Source organism: Leptopilina boulardi, unplaced genomic scaffold (genome assembly GCF_019393585.1).
Source record: "Leptopilina boulardi isolate dan_hultmark-lab unplaced genomic scaffold, ZJU_Lbou_2.1 LbouV2_353, whole genome shotgun sequence".
Lineage (NCBI taxonomy): Eukaryota > Metazoa > Arthropoda > Insecta > Hymenoptera > Figitidae > Leptopilina > Leptopilina boulardi.
Window position 1 is genome coordinate 373,808 of NW_026137922.1, and position 21,700 is coordinate 395,507.

At 29.1% G+C, this 21,700-nt stretch overlaps 1 protein-coding gene across 1 annotated transcript; it reads left to right on the forward strand.

The window, feature by feature from the left end:
* The first annotated feature begins 19,437 nt into the window (after positions 1-19,437).
* Positions 19,438-21,132, forward strand: LOC127286370 (forkhead box protein D1-like). Its single transcript, XM_051312769.1, has 4 exons — positions 19,438-19,500; positions 19,584-19,587; positions 20,259-20,934; positions 21,011-21,132. Exons 1-4 carry the CDS (start codon positions 19,438-19,440, stop codon positions 21,042-21,044), a joined length of 777 nt encoding a protein of 258 aa, XP_051168726.1. The 3' UTR covers positions 21,045-21,132.
* The last annotated feature ends 568 nt before the right edge of the window (positions 21,133-21,700 follow it).

Consider the following 21,700-nt stretch of genomic DNA (forward strand, 5'->3'; position numbering starts at 1 on the left):
TTACGAACATAAACCCAGTAAAAAGCGAGGAATTGAAAAGAATTGTAAATTTTCAATTCTTCTGAATTCCGTTACTGTCCAATTCTTTTGTATCCATCTTGAGCAGTCAAAAATAATGCCAGTTGTATTCTTTTTAATTCCGTTTTAAAATAATTTTGTGCAGAAAAAAATTTGACGGTCTGAAGTTTTGAACTTTCGAGTGTCTGTTGACTGTTCCGCGCAAAACGAATAATTGACTCTCAGGTATAACTGAAATATTTAGTCCAAATTACATATTCAGTATTTTGGAATTTAAAAGAATTAAAAAATTAGAGAAACATTCAAACAGAATTGATAGGAATTAAGTTTCAAGCAATCTAAGTCCTAACAATAAATACTCACTTCTTATCTTCTTCTTACTGGGATAATTTCCCAGATATTGATATCAAATATTTAGAATGCTGGAAGATGATTATTCGATGAAACGGTATTTAACTTGGTAAATAAAAAAACACATCGTTTAATTCAGTTACAATTATGTGATGTATTTTTCCAAATTCTGTCAGAAGATAATTACTGTTTACAGGAATGACCATGTAAAAAATTGTAGATAAAAAAATGTCTTACACATAATTAAAACTAAAATTTGCTGTATGTAGGCAGAAAGCATTTGTTTAACTGTAAATTATGAAGTTTTTACTTGAACATAACAAATGCTCGTTTTATACATGAGAATACCAGATCTCAATTATTTTAGACGATACGATATGAGATTATAAAAACAAAATAATATACACTAATAAAAATAACTGCTTAATACTGCCAATTTTATTTGTATGCTTCCCAGTGGGCAAAAAACCATGTTCGTTTTAAAAACGTTTTAACCCTCTAGGTACGGGTAAGAATTAAGCGTCCCATAGATTTAAAAATATTTTTTAACAATTTTACTAAAGAAACAAATATCTAATAATTACAGTAGGTTTCAGTAGGCAAAGAAGATTGTTTCTGTACCATCGAAAATCGTTATTCAATTTTTTTAACATTAAAAATATTATAATTGTCAATACATTTCAAGGATAAGTATATTGTTCAAGTTTGATGCGATAATTTTTTAAAAGAAAGTAAGTGTTAATATTTTTTATAGTAAAATAATTACATATATTTTAAATTGATGATATTACAAATTAAATTTGCGCTTAGTAACTTTTGTTTGATTTTATTTTAAATAATTTATATAATATATGAAGCCATGGTGGGATTTTTTAGACCACCCAAGTAGAAATATCCGTAGCTCGCCGTAATTAAACACCGGCATGGTACTGATCCAATACTGGCGTCGGTATTGACTTTCAGTACTGGCAGTGTACTGACTAATACACCGAATCAGTACTATGTCGGAGGTAAAAAAATATTAAAACCAGTACTGGCAATACACTGTCATTCACACCGAATCAGTACTATGTCGGTGATAAAAAACATTAAATGAAAAAGTCTTTAAATTATTCCAATAGGTAGAAAACGATGATTTTTTATTTAAAAAAATGTATATTAATTTCTTTCGAATACTTTCCCTCAAAATTTTGGATGTAATTGTAATGTATTATTATATACCTATATAAAATATATTTATGTTTTTTTAGTTATTTTAGTACTCATATGTGCATTAAGTTATTTATCATGCATACAATAACAATAAGTTGAGAATTTTTTTCTAATAGTTTTAAAAATAAAGCAAATGTAATTTTTTCACTGTAATTTTTAAATATTATTAATAATTAAATATTAAATTTAAAAAATTTTTTACCATTCATATTTTACAGTCGTCTTTTATTAACTTATTTTTAATTATGTAATTCATCAATCATTTTTGTCTGTTTTAATATTATTTACGGTAAAAATAATTTATTAAAAATATTTAACTGAAATTGATATCCAGTTTTATTTCATTAAATCTTTGTAAAAATTGAAAAAATTTTGTGAGTTTAAAAAATTTAAGAATAAATTCATTTTATTTTCGTGATCAATAGATAATACAAACTTTGAAATCAAAACTTTTGTATTAGGTGAACTACTTCAAGTCAGCACTTCAAGCCAGCGCGGCTGTGCGGTATGCGTGTCTGACTTGCGTTCTAAGGGTTTAGGGTTTGATCCCCCATGCGTGCGAGATTTTTCGTTCTTAGTTTTAAGTGTTATAAGTACAATATTTGTTCATGTGTAATATCAATTATTAAATAATTATTAAATTAAGTATAAGTGCAAAGTAAAAAAAATTAAATATTATGAATTTAAAAAAATAAAAAAATTTACAACACAAATTATTTTTTGTAAAATAATTTATTAAAAATAAAATAATTTAATTAATATAAATGATAATTATTATTTTAATTATTTATTGTTAATAATATTTTATATATTCTAAATAACATTAACTATTATTGGCTTCACATTACCTGTTCGTGGTAAAAATGGGAGTAATAAGCTAATAAGGATGAAATTTGCATTGGAAAGCGTGTTTTAGCATTTTGTAAAAAAGTGAGATTTTAAGTCCGGATGAGTACTTTGCCAGTATTATGCCAGTATTATTCTAGTACTACGTTAGTACTGGTGAGCGGGACAAAATCAGTACTGGACAGCGTTACCAGCCAGGGTTGGACCACTACTGGCCCAGTACGGCAGTCAGTACTGTTATACTGACTGGCAGTGTTGGGTCAGTACTATGCCAGTGGCACATTTCTACTTGGGCAATAACAAAAAGCAGTGAATTTACAGTTTTTTTTCAATTCCGACAATTTTCCTCCAAATCCAAAGCATAAATTAGATAAATTAAATTCTTAAAAAAATTTAATGGTAACTTTTAAATACCCTCGGCATTAGAGGGTTAAGAACGTTTCATGTCTGCCAAATAATGTTCCAGAACATTATTTGATCTTCTTATGTTCTTATAATGTTTCAAAAAAAATTAATTGGCAGACATGAAACGCTCTAAAAACGTTTTTAAAACGAACATGGTTTTCTGCCCACTAAGTTATCATACAAAATGTTTGTAATAGATACAGCTATACGTGATGGCTATTTTAACAAAAAAAAAGAAAAATCTAAACACAACAAAAGAGCAATGCGAATATAACTGATGGTTAAAAAGGTCTGCTTATCATTGTGAATTAACCTTATACACTTTGACTTATTTTCGTGGCAAAATCTACCAACTTGTTTCTATCAGTGTAAGATCGCTCGTTTGTTCTCATTTCTCGATTTTTTCGCTCAAGTGCAAAAAATGTTTTACCCAAGTTATAAGGCTTGCAAACGCTGAAGAGAAACATACACATAAATTGTTTTAAATAATATAAATTTTATGAAAAACTACAATTCCAATGAGTTCAAGAACGATAAAAAATATTTGTTTAGAGAAATAAAAAATAGTAAAATCACTGAAATTTGGGTTTTTCTTAGATATCTAATTGAAAAATTAACGTATTCTCTTTATCAAGATACCATTTGTTTCAATATTTTATTAACATTTAGAAAATAAAAAGAAAAGAATTGTAGGCTTATTATTATATTTTAAGATTTAAGCCGTTTCACAGTTATCCAAAAAGCAGAGGTCGCAATATTTTCGACGGTAGTGTATGCAGCAGTACTTGATTTCTATACGATTCCTTTAAATATACACTTTTTTAGACGTTAAACTTAAGTAGGAAATTTATAAATAATAAAAAAGCTAGTAAATATCACCAATAAAATAGTTACAATTATTATAAAACTGAAGAAAAAAATATTTAAGAGTTGCAACTAAAGTAATATTTTTTAAATTCGTTAAATATTATTATTTAATATGCAAACTATTTTTTGTTGAAAATTATTGAAAATAACAGCAAGTATTGAACCATATTTCAAGTTTTTAAATTCTGAATTTCTGGCGAATCTCAGAACGAATGAACTAAGTGCAGGATTATGCAAAGTAACGGCCATATAGTATAAAAATACGGAGCGACTCTGCGCCATCTTTTCCGGGACATTCTAATAACTTACTCACGTTCTTTCCTCCCGCTTTCTTTCTTTTTATCTTTTCTTCTGAATCTCCTGACGACTTCTACGAAACCCACATCAGTAAAGAAAATTTTACCCAAAAATAATCATATAAAAGGCGTCATCAAGTACTAACCATTCGAGAAAATTTTTTTTTTACCAAAGTTTTTAAACTGACATAACTTATGTTATAAACTATTTCTGTAAAAAAAGCTCTATAAAACTGTTTGGTATTTTTTAAAATTCTAGCTATTTAGTTTCTTACAAAAGATTTTATAAAAACGAAGAACAATTTACATTAATTATATACTTTATTTTTAGTTTTCAAACTTCTACATTTAAGAGGTTACACCACTTTGACCCGCCCAAAAAATAAGCTTCTTTAATAATTTTTATTCAAGAATAGAAATTTTTTTAAGAAAATTAAAATACAGTAGGGTATTATAATACTCTTGCACTAAAAAAAATATTTTTTTTTCAAAAATGTTGGTCTGACAGATGATATCAACAGTCGCCATTGTCCCTCATCAACCAATTTACTATTTCTTCGTTCAAAACTTAAATATTTTCCGTACTTACCAATGGCAAATAAAGAAAATTATCAATAACAATGTCATCATTTTGATTTTCTGTGATATTACCAGGTAAACTAATGTTTTCAGTTATATTAAGTTGAACCACTTCATCGAGTAGCGGCTTCCAAACTTTCTTCAAAATTGAATCTTTAATATAACTCCAAGCAGATGATAACATTTCGAAACATGGCCGAAGGGTGATTTTTTTACGCGGTCGTTTAATCTGGTATTAATTGCATCATCCGCGAACAATAATTTCAATATTTTTTTTTTTTTATATATTTTTTTCGTTAATGAAATTAAACCTTGATCTAAAGGTTGTAGAATTAAAGTTGTATTTGGTGGCAGGTAAATTACTTCAACATTTTCATGAATGCTATTCAAAATGTCGATAGAAGGATGTGTTGGAGCGTTGTCCAGAAGAAGGATAATTTTTCCTCGATTTCCAGTCTCTTCTTGATGTTGCAGAACAGTTGGAATAAAATTATCTTTATACCACTCTAAAAATATTGTGCGACTCATCCATGCCTTTGGCTGCGATTTATAAATGACTGGAAGTCTTTCGGTCCCATTTCTCAAATCCCTTGGAACTTTTAACTTTCCAATAGTCAATAGTGGAAGTTTTTTGGTTCCTCTCGCATTAGTACAAAAAAGTGTGGTTATTCTCTCTTTATTTTTTTCCCACCTGGTGCACATTTTTCTAAATGAGAGACCAAAGTACTTCGTGGAATTATATTTTTTGATTTAAAAAAAAATATTTCAAAATATTTACATTAAAAATAGATGAAATAAAATGAAATATAAAAAGAGCTGCAGAGACAAAAACATAATAATTGCAATCAAAGTATCTTTTACATTTAAATCAGGCTTTAAATGAATCAGTCGTTTATATTATGATATTTATTAGCTCTAATATTAAATAAATTTTTATAATTAAATCAAGTTTTAATTATTTTTAAAAATATTTTTTATAAATATTTTTTAATTCAAATATTTCTAGAAATTTCTTAATTTATAAAAAAAGTAAATTGCATTAAAACTTACTGTAAACAGTGGTCGATTCAAAACTTTTAATTCTTTATTTATTTTAAGTTTTTCACAGAATTCCATTGCTTTCCATTGTAAAATTGGTCCACTTATGGCATCTCCTTGATCTCTTTTTTGATAATACCATGTTTTTATAGCTTTTTCTAATCTTGGAAAAGTACTTGATTTTGTACATTTTTTATTTTTAAATTCGTAACTAGCACACATCACTTTCAAGTCTTTTTCCATTTTTAGAATATTTATCAAAGCTCCTCACTTAATATAACTTTTTTTTCTTCACCTGCTCTTAACTTATAAATAATTTCTCCCTTTTGCTTTATTGTTAAGCGCATTCTTTTAGCTTTTGCTTTATTTCTTATTTTCTCCAAAGAAATCGTATAGTTTATTTGGATTTTATAAAAACGGAAAATAATTTTCGAACTGTCTTTAGTCGATAGAGAAATATCAAACAATGAGTAATTATTAGAAAAATTTAGAGAGAGACATACTGTATTTACAAAAAGAAAGAAAGGAAAAAATAACACATACAAACATATACCTTGAAATTTAAATTGTGTATACTTAATTTAAAAATCAATAAATATGTACAAGAAACTATATTAATTAAAATTTTTAATTCTTGATTACTGCGGTCAGTAAATATTTTAAAAAATAAAATAATAAAATTAATAAAATAATAGTTAAATATTATTTTCTTAATTTAAACTTTTTAAATTAATTTCATGTTATACTTCTTGATATTATTAATAATAATGAATAATATCAAAATAATTAATATAGTACCTACCCGTGTGGAAAAGTGATGTGGACCCCCAGCGGGGGCCCTTATGGATCGCCCTCATGCCATGAGGGCCGCATATGGATGATCCATAGGGGCCCCTCATGGAAACGACATGCTCATCGATGAGGGCGCCCGCATGGGCGATCCATGAGGGTGCCCCTACGGGTGCCCTTATGGGCCCTCACGTTTGCCCTCATCTTGCCCTCAAGTTTGCCATAATGTTTTTTAATCAATAATATTAATAATAAAAGTTAATTAATAATAAATAAGCTTAAGTTATGAATAAATAACATATTTATTTAATAATTATTCAATTTTAAATTAAATTCTTACTCAAATTGAATTTATTAATTAACGTTCTAATTAATTAACTGTCGGATATAATTAAAAGTAATAATAAATTAATTAATTAAAAAATTAAAAAATATGTAATTTATGCATACTATTAACGGATATTTTCATTTTTCAATTAATTCATACATAGAATTAATGATTAAACGCAAACCTGAGAAATAAATAAATCTAACGCATGGGGGGAATCGAACCTACGACCTACGGACTATGAGTCTAACGCTTTACCAACTACGCTACGTACGCTACTTCAAAACGAATGCTAACTTCTTGATGCTATTTAAACTTCAAAAATACCTAACAAAGAAAAGTGCTTAACATCATTAAATTATATTTTCTAATCAAATGCAATTTATAAAATATAATTAATTATATGCTTTATGATTATTATCATGAATCATCTCAGGTGAATTTTCAAAAAAGTGTAAATATATTTTTATTAAAAACGCGTTTTTCGTTGTTCTGAATCATTATAAACATTAATTTTTTGGTGATAAAAAAATATTTGATTTTTGGACTTAGAAAATTTTGCTAATCGATCATGAGGGCGATCCATGCGGGGCCCCTACGGTGCCCCTCATGGATTCGCCATATGGATCAGCCCTCATGGGCCCCCGCCGGGGGCCCCGAACTCTTGAGGGCAAGATCGTGGCTTTTTCCACACGGGTAATAAAATATATTAATTATTATTTTATTAATTAAATCATTTCATACTAACTTTATTATATTTCATTTATTAAATAAATAAACCTAAAGTAAAAAGAGTTCTTAAAACGTACTCAAAGTTAAGGTCATAATTAATTATTTTGTTATAATCTAATGTTAATTTTTTTTAGTTAATCATTTTAAATAAGCACGCTCTGTTTCAAACATTCTATTATGACTTGCCAGACATGCGCAATGGTACAAGTTTATTTCATGACTAAGGGGGCCAAATTTGTTAGTACACTACTGCAAGAAGGTGGACTTTCTCGGTGGTTTAATTAAAATTAAACTAAAAATTACCTGTAATTAGCAACGCCGAGTCCATATAGCATATCATTTCTATGCCTATAAGGTATACTTTAATCAAAAAAAATTTTTTCTGATTTTTTAAAAATTTTAAAGTATTGTAACCCCTTAATAAGACTGTGCCACAAAAGACTGATTCCCAAAGATGATTATTGTAATAAATAATAAAATACAGATATAGTTATGTTAGTTTTATAGAGCTTCAAATGTAAACTATCCCATCTTGACCCACTTTCCCCTATGGCCGTCAAAAATTTTTAAAATCGATAGATTTGACTAAAAATTTTTACTTGAATAAGTCAGAAATGTTAACAATGCAATTCATAATATATTTATTGTCTTGTAAGAATGTAATTGTAACACCATATATGTGGTTTCTTGAGTATGTGCAAACAAAACTAAATTGAGGGCTCATGTGCGTCTAACCCCCGTATAACGAATTTTAACACAATCCAATAAATTTTATAAAAAGTTGTCCGACATATTGGATCCGCCATATAAAATTTTTAAAAAGTAACATCGGATTTGTAATCAGCGACCCCGAAACAAACTGTAACTTGCTCATAGTTAATCCCTAGGGGGTGAGTACTTTAACTACGAAGTATTGTTAGGTTTTTTCAAAAACTGTCGGAGAGTGAGAGGGTAATAATTTTTTTTTAAAATTTAAACAGTGAAGTTTTGAAGACTTGTAACTTTTAAACAGAGATGTGTACAGAAATGCTATTTTTGTTCTGTTTCGTGCCAGTGCCAAGGGACAAAACTGGTTATATATTCAGTTTCGTGACGAGGCACGAAACGAAAAGGGTTATATATTTAGTTCCGTGTCAAGGCACGGAACGAAAATGGTTATATATTTATTTCCGTGCCAAGGCACGAAACGAAAATGGTTAAATATTCAGTTATGTGCTAAGGCACGGAACGAAAATAGTTGTATATTCAATTCCGTGCTGAAGCACGAAACGAAAGTACAGAGGCATTTATTTTTGTGCTATAAGCACAGAATAAAATTAATTATTTGGGAATTAGGTTCCGTTCTAAATACGTAAACAACAATAAATGGGGACAGATTGTCGGGCCTGTTTACATTAAGTGTCCTTGCACACAAGGATATCATCTCATAAATTTAAGAAAATATTATATATCACCGTCCGACAAAATTCAACTTTTTTTGACACACAAAAAAATCCAACATTTTCGGAAACTAGGACCCAAAAAAAATACCCGTGTCTGGCTGTTTTGCTAGATCAAGTCGTTTTTGGTTTTTAGAAGTGAAAACCGCCCCTAAATAAAAAGTGACAAGATATCTTTTAAAAATTATTAATATTTTATAAAACTTGGTATCTGGGGGTTTTCGGGGTCGCTGATTATTAATCAGATGTCAGATTTTCAAAATTCAAAATGGTGGATTCAATATGGCGGTCAAAATTTTAAAAAGTTATTAAATTTTTTTTAATCCTTGGTATCTAGGGGTTTTTTGGGTAGCTGATGACGAATCTGATGTTAAATTTTTAAAATTCAAAATAGCAGATATAAAATAAAACATTAATAACTTCTTAAAAAGTTATTTTATAAAATATTAATAATTTTTAAAAGATATCTTGTCACTTTTCATTTAGAGGTTTTTTTCACCCCTAAAAACCAAAAACGACTTGATCTAGCAAAACAGCCAGACACGGGTGTTTTTTTGAGTCCTAGTTTCCGAAAATGTTAAATTTTTTTGTGGGTCAAAAATTGTGTTGGACGGTGTATTATATATGTATATTATAGGGTAAGTCCGAGGGAGTTGGCCATAGTTTTTTTAAAGGCCTGTAAAAATAAGAAGAAAGTGATTTATGTATGAACTTTTATTGCTAATTAAACATTGAACATTTAACTTACAAATAATAAAAGAAATGATAAATTTTTTAAATGTAAACAATCTTAAAATTAATATTTTTTAAAAAACACGTTTGGCCATCTCTCCCGGAATGTAAAGTGGGGGTAAAGTCTCCAAAACCCGTGTTTTTGAGGGTTTTTAGTATTTTTTTTCTCCTAAACCTGACGTAATAGAGACTTCTATATAGGTTTAAATTAAATCTTATATCTTACACTTTAAGACTCATATGCGAAAGGAAAAAAAATTTTGAAATTTTAAATAAAAATTAGTTTCAAGTCACCTAAAAAGATTTTTGGGGTATTTACCCCCATTTTTTCAAAATTTCAAATTTTTTTTATCCTGCGTAAATGGGTCTTAAAGTGTACGATCTAATTGTAAGCTTTAATTTAAACATATATCGAAGTGTCTAGCACGTCTGGTTAAGGAATAAAAAAATAATGAAAACCCTCAAAAACACTGTTTTTGGCGACTTTACCTCCACTTTATTCAAAATCCTGATGTGATACGCAATTTTGGAAGCCGGAATCGGGTTCAGCACACATAAAAACATTCGAAACCACTCCGCTATATATATAAAAAAGTCTTATTTTGTAGACCTGTGTTATGATTGTTTATAAACGTTTTTAAGATTTAATTACACAATAGTGGTTATTTTATTTGATCATATTTAAATTTAACAACTGCTCTATCAAATCGAAGAACGCTAGGACCCCTTTTTCGATCGATTGGCATCTCGTTTCTGGAGCTCGGACTACCCGTAGCGGTAGAGCTGATGTACCTTCCATAGCCTTACCTTGTCAATAAGACAGCTGCTCACCCGTAACGGTAGAATACCGCTCCCAAAACGGAATCTCAGTCATACTTTGAGTAAAGGAACGCAACGCTCTCAACGCTGAGACGTTTGACCACCCAAATTTTTTCAGTGTAGGAATTGGAAATTTTATATATAGTAAATAAAAAAAATTGTCGCATACAATAAAAATTGTTTATCAACACTTTGACAGTCTATTAGATGTTAAATAAGATTTCCGAGAAATTTAATTAAAATAAAATAGATATAAACTAAATATCCAGGGTGTATCATAACCGGGTACTATCAAGAAAATATATAAATCATAAAATATTCTTTAACTTTTGACTCAATTAATATTTCCTAACAGCATCCGGATATTCAAGATATCCTATGGACGTCCTAGGGATCTGCGATAATTAGGATATTTTGAATATCCGGATGCGGTTAGGGATATATCACTTACATTATAGGAAATAATTAATATTCAACAGATTTAATCAAAATATTTGTATTAATAAAAAATAACATTTTGAAAAATTATTCGACATATTGGATTCGCCATTTAAAATTTTGTAAAAACTGATATCGGATTCGTAATCAGCAACCCCAAAAACCCTTAAGGGTATAATGATCTGTAAACTTTGTTAAGTAGAAAAATATATAACTAAAAGGGTTAATATAATATTTATTAATGATGTGAATATTCACTTATTGCAATTTATATAGTATTTTTATTTAATCTTAGTAATGAAGTAAACGAAAGCGTTCCTCGCACAGTGGTACAAATCAGTAATGTACTTTTTAAAACAGGCTACAGCTTTTATTTGTTGACAGATTTAAAATTTTTTTTTAAATTGACAGATTTTTAAAAATGAATTGGATTCGTTTGAAACTCGTTACTCGAGGATTTTTAAGATGATTTAGTAGCCTTGAAAAACACTGATTGTTAAAGTTGCTGATTATAAATATCAAGTTTCCATTTTTAGGTTTGATAAGCGGCGAAACAATTTCTTGCTGGCAATAGGCAGCGTGAAATGTTGCAAGTTTTGTAAATCCAGGACGTTCTCTTTTGGTCAGCTTTTGTACTACAATGAGCACAGCTTCTGAAACAATTTTTCCTTATAGAAAATTTTAGACTCTAAAATAATAATTTTTTTGTAAAAACTGTTTTACAAAACAAAATACCAATGCGAATCAAGTAAACCTCTGAAACAATACTTCTTTACAGAAAGTGATATACGGAACCTCCATGAAGTTGGCGTCGACGCTATATACCAATAGTGTCAAATTATTTATTTTTAAGATTTTTAATCCAAATAATGCCTTGCAAAATACTTTTCAAGGTATTATGTGATCCCAAAATCTTTTTAAAAAGGATTTAATATTTTTGGTCCAGTGAAAAATAAATTTTGACTCTGAGCGTCGACGCCAACCTCATGGAGGTTAAACGGAACAAAAGACAATCGCAAGATATCATTAAATATTTCTTTATAAAAACCGATAAAGGATATAAAAAGCGAATGCAAAACAAGTAAAGCTGTAAATCAGTTTTTTAAATAAAAATTTTAGACTAAACAAACCCTGAAAAAACCGAAAACATGTTTTAAGTGAATCCGTTGAATTTTTAAATTAAATGTCCGCCATACTGGATCTGCCAATATGAATTTTAGAACACTAACATCAGCGACCCCAAAAACCCCCGAGTAAATATCCACGTGAAAAAGTTCCCGGGAATTGACCACCGGAAATTCTTGCGGAAATTCTGATACATTTTTTTCATATAATTTAGCACAAGAACTCTGTTTTTCAACATAACTGAATTAAAATTATTGTTTATAATGAACAAACACATTTTATACATTGCACTTAAGAAAAATTTATTAAAGTCGTTTTGTTTTTACTATTTATGAAACTAATCAAACAAAACTTTTAGGTTCCGAACTAATTAGGTATTACATGTAGTTGAAAATCAGAAATTGAAACTTTTAATATTTCAAAAAATTTCTTTATTAATTTAAAATTTTGCTTTTTAATTCAAACTAAATTTAAGGTTCTTAAAGTATAAAAATTCATGGAAAATTCAACGTTCTCAAAATTTAGAAAGAACCCCGTTTTTAATTTTCATTGCAAATACTTGCCTGCAAAGACAGTTTCAAAATTATAAAAAATGCTATCATAATTATGATTTTTATTATTACAAAATAAACTGATTAATATTTACCTGATGTTCAATTTCCATTAATAATTGATCGTCACTATCATCAAGGTTTATGTCAGACGACATATTAATTAAATTCGATTATTATTTATTGTAATCTATTTGATTTAAAAGAACCGTTGGATGCAGACAAAAACTTTATTCGTGTAATTATTAGTCAATATGATATTTGCTTTTAATTTAATGTTCATACAAACAAATCGTGAAAAGTTTCCATAGAAACGATTCTTCGCTATCGAAGGCCCTTGAATGATCTAACCATTGGGTACGCAAGAAACAAGTGGTGTCGCTTCTACAATTCCGATCCTCAATTGTTAATTAATTTTCAGTCACATCATTTTTTTTTCTCGCTAAAAGTTTTTCTTGATCAAAAAGGTTAGAAAAAATGTCCTCCGAGGAAACAGAACAATTTTTTTTATTCGATTCCTATTCAAAGGATGGATATTTTTATATTGTCAGTAAGGAAATTATATTGGTTACATAGAAAACAGAAATAAAAATCGGTGCGGTTCTTCAGTTTAAGTTTCCTGAAAAAGCTGAACGACCAAAAATTAGGAAGAGAATTATAGTTATGGAGTCAGGTTAGTATATTTAATATTACAAATTTAACCCAGTAGAGAAAAAACATTTTCTTTTCTAGAATATTTACAATACACATTAACTTAGTTTATTTAATTTTTATTTATGAAATTATTGTTCTCAAAGAAGGTTTTGAATATACAAAATTCTTAAATTATTGTAGATTGCGAGGAAACACTTCAGAGGGAAATGCGGAGAAGGATAAAAGAGTTGGAAAGGAAAAAAATTACGATTAACGATAAGAAGAAAATGTAAAATTTGGCAAATGGAGAGAAGAGGTTAAAAACTATTGAAATGAGAAGACAGGCGAATATTGCGATGGCGATTGAGTTGGAACAAAATATGAAGAAAAAGAACAGAAAAGCGGACCTGCTTGCAAGATTAGAAAATACATTGAATATGAGGCATTTCATATGAGAATACGGGGTCATGTCTCAGATTCATGTCTTAGGTCTCCCTGAATTTTTGTCATTTGTGACATCATATAAAGATGAAGCTTCTTTATTGCCGTGTTTTGGTGATGAAGTTGCAATAGGTTGATGTGGATTAGACCAATCATATGAAAAATCCAAATCATTTTCGCCAGGAGGTTTGGAGATCAAGGAGAAAGGTTGTTGAGAAGTTAAGTTCAGAACAGTGTCGCTAGAACCATTTGATGCCAAAGTTCCACCAGACGGATGTATTGAAAATGCATTTTCTTTTTCAGTATCAATATGATTATTATTGGTCAAGATCACTGAGACAGATTGTGTGGAATGCAGTGACATCAGAACAGTTTCACTGGCAGAATTCGACTCCATATTTCAGACGGTTGTAATGCAGACAAAATTTCTTCTTCCTCTTCTTCTTCAATACCCTGAGTTGAGGTTGAAAAAGGCAATTCCTCATTTTCGAGCGATTCATATTCACTGATCAATTCTTGTACATCCTTAATAAGACAAAATATTTAAATTAAAAAAGTAGAAATTAGTGTGGATATATTCACAGAAAATTAAAAGGCATTAAAATAAGCTGCAACGCTTATTATTTTAATCCAATTTTGCTTATTTTAATCCATTTTGGTATTAAAATAAGCAAAATTGGATTAAAATAATAAGCGTTGCAGCTTATTTTAATACCTTATAATTTTCTGTGTTTAGATATTTGTTTAAAAAATGATAAAATTTAAGATCACTAATGATTTAAAATAACATACAATATTATTAAATATAAAGAAATAAACATAAGTAATATAAATATATAAATAAATTAAATATAAATCATAAAGGAGAAACATATTTTAATTGTTTTTAGTAATAAAATTAAAGGGTTATGAAACAAAGATATATGAAGGGTAGAATGACAAAAGGGGTCAAGCGCCAATTCACGGTTTTTACAGGAAGTAAAAAAAACATTTTTAAAAATTTTACAGGTCATTTAAAAAAAAACTGAGAAAACCGTTTCGATATATTAGTATGTTTTAATAAATAAACAACAATTTGTTGAAATAAACCTACATATTAACGATAAAATTAAAAAAAACTGTGGTTCCTTGAGGTTATATCAACTGCGCACATTTTCTTTAAGCATTAATTATAAAAAAATATACAGTTTAAAGAAAAACTGGAAAATTAGTTTCTTTCTATGGAATCGACGAAATGAATAGAAAAAAAAATTCCTTTAAAAAATTGTTTGTTTTCAAGAAAATTACGAATTAATTGCTTGCTTTGGAATTGAGCAATACTTTCATCTTTAAATTCAATTGTTCACTTAGTATAACCATAAAAATATTTAAAAATTAATAACAAAATGATTTTAAAATTGTTTAAAATTGAAAATACATTATTATTATTATTAATTTTATTAATTAAAATATTATTAAAATAAAATTAAAATAAAATATTAAAATAAAACCTAAAAAAATAATATTTTTTTTTTATTTTGATAATATTATTGACTCATCACTTTCTTTTGTTTTTCAATCAGGTTGCAATAAAGTAAATTTGAGGCTATTTTATTAATTTAATTTTTATTAAAAACTGATTTAAATACGCAATAAAAAAGGAAATCCTTCTACAGAAATGTGTAAATGAATTTTCTTGATTTTTTTATGCAAAAACCTCATTTTCGATAAATTGGCGCTTGACCCCTTTTGTCATTCTACCCTTCATATATGTTTATAATTTCTTACAATTTTTTAAAAATAGAAATTCAAGTTTGTAAATTAATAATTTTAAAAATTTGTTAAATTCATTGTTTAGGATGTTGGAAGAAGCGTATTGAAAATTGCCAATGAAAAATAATACACATTATGAGAGGAGTTTGAATTTTAATTTTTTGAGAATTCCTAGTTTTATTGCAAAAATTAACTAATTGTTTTTTTAATTTTTTATAATGCATGTAGATATTTAAATATTGTCAGTTTAAATATTATTAAGAAATTGTAAATTAAATTATTAAATAAATAAATTATTAAGTTAACAAAATATTTTTTAACAAGCAGAATTTTATAATGAAATCCTACTTTTTAAGAAACGGACTTGGTTCATATATATAGGGCTCGTTGGATGCGGATTTTGATAAGCATTCTAATGGTGTTTTTAAAAGTACTCTAATTTTATTTGTTCGTAAAATATTTCATTTTTTATTCACTTTTATTAGTTAATTAATTAATATCTCGAAAACAAAAAATAATGCCATCTCAAAAATTTAACCATCAATTTATTACGACTTAAATAATAGAAAAATGTTGTAAATGTTTTTTACGAGGAAGATCTTAAACTTTTAGAAAAAAATTATTTTTTAAAAAAAAATATTAGTTTTTAAACAATTTGTTTAAAAAATAAAATTTGTTTATAACTTTTAAACATGTTCTCCCTCATTTAGAAGCGCGAAAAAAATCATGAATATTATTTAAGTCGTAATAAATTGATGGTTAAATTTTTGAGATGGCATTATTTTTTGTTTTCGAGATATTAATTAATTAACTAATAAAAGTGAATAAAAAATGAAAGATTTTACGAACAAATAAAATTAGAGTACTTTTAAAAACACCATTAGAATGCTTATCAAAATCCGCATCCAACGAGCCCTATATATATGAACCAAGTCCGTTTCTTAAAAAGTAGGATTTCATTATAAAATTCTGCTTGTTAAAAAATATTTTGTTAACTTAATAATTTATTTATTTAATAATTTAATTTACAATTTCTTAATAATATTTAAACTGACAATATTTAAATATCTACATGCATTATAAAAAATTAAAAAAACAATTAGTTAATTTTTGCAATAAAACTAGGAATTCTCAAAAAATTAAAATTCAAACTTCTCTCATAATGTGTATTATTTTTCATTGGCAATTTTCAATACGCTTCTTCCAACATCCTAAACAATGAATTTAACAAATTTTTAAAATTATTAATTTACAAACTTGAATTTCTATTTTTAAAAAATTGTAAGAAATTATAAATATCTTTGTTTCATAACCCTTTAATTTTATTACTAAAAACAATTAAAATATGTTTCTCCTTTATGATTTATATTTAATTTATTTATATATTTATATTACTTATGTTTATTTCTTTATATTTAATAATATTGTATGTTATTTTAAATCATTAGTGATCTTAAATTTTATCATTTTTTAAACAAATATCTAAACACAGAAAATTATAAGGTATTAAAATAAGCTGCAACGCTTATTATTTTAATCCAATTTTGCTTATTTTAATACCAAAATGGATTAAAATAAGCAAAATTGGATTAAAATAATAAGCGTTGCAGCTTATTTTAATGCCTTTTAATTTTCTGTGAATATATCCACACTAATTTCTACTTTTTTAATTTAAATATTTTGTCTTATTAAGGATGTACAAGAATTGATCAGTGAATATGAATCGCTCGAAAATGAGGAATTGCCTTTTTCAACCTCAACTCAGGGTATTGAAGAAGAAGAGGAAGAAGAAATTTTGTCTGCATTACAACCGTCTGAAATATGGAGTCGAATTCTGCCAGTGAAACTGTTCTGATGTCACTGCATTCCACACAATCTGTCTCAGTGATCTTGACCAATAATAATCATATTGATACTGAAAAAGAAAATGCATTTTCAATACATCCGTCTGGTGGAACTTTGGCATCAAATGGTTCTAGCGACACTGTTCTGAACTTAACTTCTCAACAACCTTTCTCCTTGATCTCCAAACCTCCTGGCGAAAATGATTTGGATTTTTCATATGATTGGTCTAATCCACATCAACCTATTGCAACTTCATCACCAAAACACGGCAATAAAGAAGCTTCATCTTTATATGATGTCACAAATGACAAAAATTCAGGGAGACCTAAGACATGAATCTGAGACATGACCCCGTATTCTCATATGAAATGCCTCATATTCAATGTATTTTCTAATCTTGCAAGCAGGTCCGCTTTTCTGTTCTTTTTCTTCATATTTTGTTCCAACTCAATCGCCATCGCAATATTCGCCTGTCTTCTCATTTCAATAGTTTTTAACCTCTTCTCTCCATTTGCCAAATTTTACATTTTCTTCTTATCGTTAATCGTAATTTTTTTCCTTTCCAACTCTTTTATCCTTCTCCGCATTTCCCTCTGAAGTGTTTCCTCGCAATCTACAATAATTTAAGAATTTTGTATATTCAAAACCTTCTTTGAGAACAATAATTTCATAAATAAAAATTAAATAAACTAAGTTAATGTGTATTGTAAATATTCTAGAAAAGAAAATGTTTTTTCTCTACTGGGTTAAATTTGTAATATTAAATATACTAACCTGACTCCATAACTATAATTCTCTTCCTAATTTTTGGTCGTTCAGCTTTTTCAGGAAACTTAAACTGAAGAACCGCACCGATTTTTATTTCTGTTTTCTATGTAACCAATATAATTTCCTTACTGACAATATAAAAATATCCATCCTTTGAATAGGAATCGAATAAAAAAAATTGTTCTGTTTCCTCGGAGGACATTTTTTCTAACCTTTTTGATCAAGAAAAACTTTTAGCGAGAAAAAAAAATGATGTGACTGAAAATTAATTAAGGGGGAAAACGCACCGAGAAACGCGAAAAAAAGCCATTTTTTTAAATTTTTTTTAAGGCAACCTTTTAATTCAATCAAAGCAATCTTTTTTTTACATGATAAAATACATTTTGAAGAATATATCATGAAATTTTTTATGAAAAAAATTAAAAATTCTCTGAGATATCCTCATGCTTGTCAAGTACTGCAAAAAACTATCGCTTTGCGGTACGCAGCCCTGCTTCATCTGTAATCATCCAAATCAAAAAAACCAAAAAGATTATTAATCTGGAGAGCATTATCTAGTCTTTTACGTACGGGATTTTGAAAATATCGATTTTTGACAAAATGGCGGACATTTTTATAAAAAAATCGATTTTTAAGGAAAAAAACGACCTTATTTCGTCGATTAAAAAAAAAATAAGCCACTAAAAAAAAAATCCGTACGTTAAAGACTAGATAATTATGTGTAGAATAAGCACAAAAAAAATCTTTGCAATCGGTTAATTAGTTTTCGAGAAATCTTGCGTACCGACTTCGAAAACATGATTTCGAGAAAAACGCGTTTGAAAGTTGAGTAATGAATAAATCACAAAATTCTTCAACTTACTACAGCTGACAGATTGAAAATTCGTTACCGAAATGAAATATAGATGTCAGCGCCTTTTAGTAAACACAATAAAAGTGGTTTATTGGTGTTACAATAGGGGCCGACGGCGTATTACTACCTGAATTTCGTTCGGCCGCTCGGCGCTGTCTAGACTGCTGTACGACGCATTCCGCGCGCTTTTACTAGATCGGCTCTAACTTTGTTATTTATTCGAATTTTCGCATGCGGCTTTCACCACACATTCTTAAGATGTTAAGCTTGAAGAATAGTAAAAAAAAAAAAATCGAAAATTTTGAAATTTCTCGGTGCGTTTGCCCCCTTAACAATTGAGGATCGGAATTGTAGAAGCGACACCACTTGTTTCTTGCGTACCCAATGGTTAGATCATTCAAGGGCCTTCGATAGCGAAGAATCGTTTCTATGGAAACTTTTCACGATTTGTTTGTATGAACATTAAATTAAAAGCAAATATCATATTGACTAATAATTACACGAATAAAGTTTTTGTCTGCATCCAACGGTTCTTTTAAATCAAATAGATTACAATAAATAATAATCGAATTTAATTAATATGTCGTCTGACATAAACCTTGATGATAGTGACGATCAATTATTAATGGAAATTGAACATCAGGTAAATATTAATCAGTTTATTTTGTAATAATAAAAATCATAATTATGATAGCATTTTTTATAATTTTGAAACTGTCTTTGCAGGCAAGTATTTGCAATGAAAATTAAAAACGGGGTTCTTTCTAAATTTTGAGAACGTTGAATTTTCCATGAATTTTTATACTTTAAGAACCTTAAATTTAGTTTGAATTAAAAAGCAAAATTTTAAATTAATAAAGAAATTTTTTGAAATATTAAAAGTTTCAATTTCTGATTTTCAACTATATGTAATACCTAATCAAAAATCTTTAGTAGTAGAGCTATGTCAGTTCTAGCTCAGTCCTCTTCGATTCCTACCTTACCGACCAATGGTAACTCTACTTTACCATAGATCGGTGTTACCGACCGTTGTCGCGAGATGACGCTGTAGCTCGCGAGAATTTTTCAACCCTCTTTGCCACCCCCTTACCACCCACTCATTTGCATATGCTTTGAATTTTTTAACCCTCTTGGCCACCCCCTTACCACCCACTCATTTGCATATCATTTGCATATGCTTTGAATTTTTAACCCTCTTGGCCACCCCCTTACCACCCACTCATTTGCATATCATTTGCATATGCTGTTTTAGGGAATCCCTCCCACTTTCCACCCTCTTGACCCCCCCCTCTTGACAACCAGAGTGGGGTACGGTGAGTTGCGCGCGCACTCTCCCTCTCTTTTCAACAACTTTGCGTGCGCATTATTATAATAAAGAGGGGATACAGAGTATATGGTGAGTTGTGCGCGCACTCTCCCTCTCTTTTCAACAACTTTGCGTGCGCATTATTTTAATAGAGTGGGGGTACAGAGTTTACATTAAAGGGGAGTTGCCTGCGCAGTTTTCAAGTGGGGGTAATATAGAGCGGGAGTTGAGGAAGAGTGGGGTTGCAGAGTTAAAATGCGGGTTCCAGTTCCAGAGAGATCATTTCTGTCCTAGATTTCCAACATCAGCAGCAGCAGCATCAGCACTAGCAGCATCAGCACTAGCAGCATCAGCACTAGCAGCATCAGCACTAGCAGCATCAGCACTAGCAGCATCAGCACTAGCAGCATCAGCACTAGCAGCATCAGCACTAGCAGCATCAGCACTAGCAGCATCAGCACTAGCAGCATCAGCACTAGCAGCATCAGCACTAGCAGCATCAGCACTAGCAGCATCAGCACTAGCAGCATCAGCACTAGCAGCATCAGCACTAGCAGCATCAGCACTAGCAGCATCAGCACTAGCAGCATCAGCACTAGCAGCATCAGCACTAGCAGCATCAGCACTAGCAGCATCAGCACTAGCAGCATCAGCACTAGCAGCATCAGCACTAGCAGCATCAGCACTAGCAGCATCAGCACTAGCAGCATCAGCACTAGCAGCATCAGCACTAGCAGCATCAGCACTAGCAGCAGTAGAGACATTTTTTCGGTATGTATTATATCCTTTTTTTCAAATCCTTTTTTTATTCAATTTTACTATTTTTAATTTTATTTTTTGCTTACAGATATAAAAAAAACTATGGATTTACAAAAACTTAACGCTGTTGGCCGTATGGAAAGCTTCCTACCTACCAAACCGCTAGCTGAATTGACTCCAAATGGGTTGTATGCAGTGACTAAAATAAAGCGAGTGCAGACCAAATTCGGAGTCAGGATTGTAGCAGAATTGGATGCTGCTTTCACAACATTCCTGCCAGCAAGGTTTGCTCGGCTGTTTGAAGCTGAACCTACTTCCTATACGATGATGGAAGAAGCCGCGCAGTCTCAAACATTGCAATTAAAATATCTCGGTGGAAAATTTAATGAAATTCAATTTGAATATAAATAATATTAAATATTATAAAAAAATATATAAAAAAATTGTAATAGAAAAAAATGTAAATATATTTAAAAATGTGAGAGAAAAAAAATTTATAAATTTTTACTTAAAAAAATTGTTTCTTTTCTTATTTTACCTTCATTATTAGTCTTAATACTAAGGGCATTGCACAGTGGCCGATTTCTCGAAAAACCTGGCCAAAAATCGAAAAATGATATGATTTCAACCAAAATTGGTATACCCATGTTTTTTGGGCATCTGAATTCAAATTTTACATTGGTTGTGTCAAATTCAAAATGGCCGATCCAAAATGGCCGTTTAGATTTTAAAAAACTTTGCTGAAAATCGAAAAATGATACGATTTCAATCAAAATTG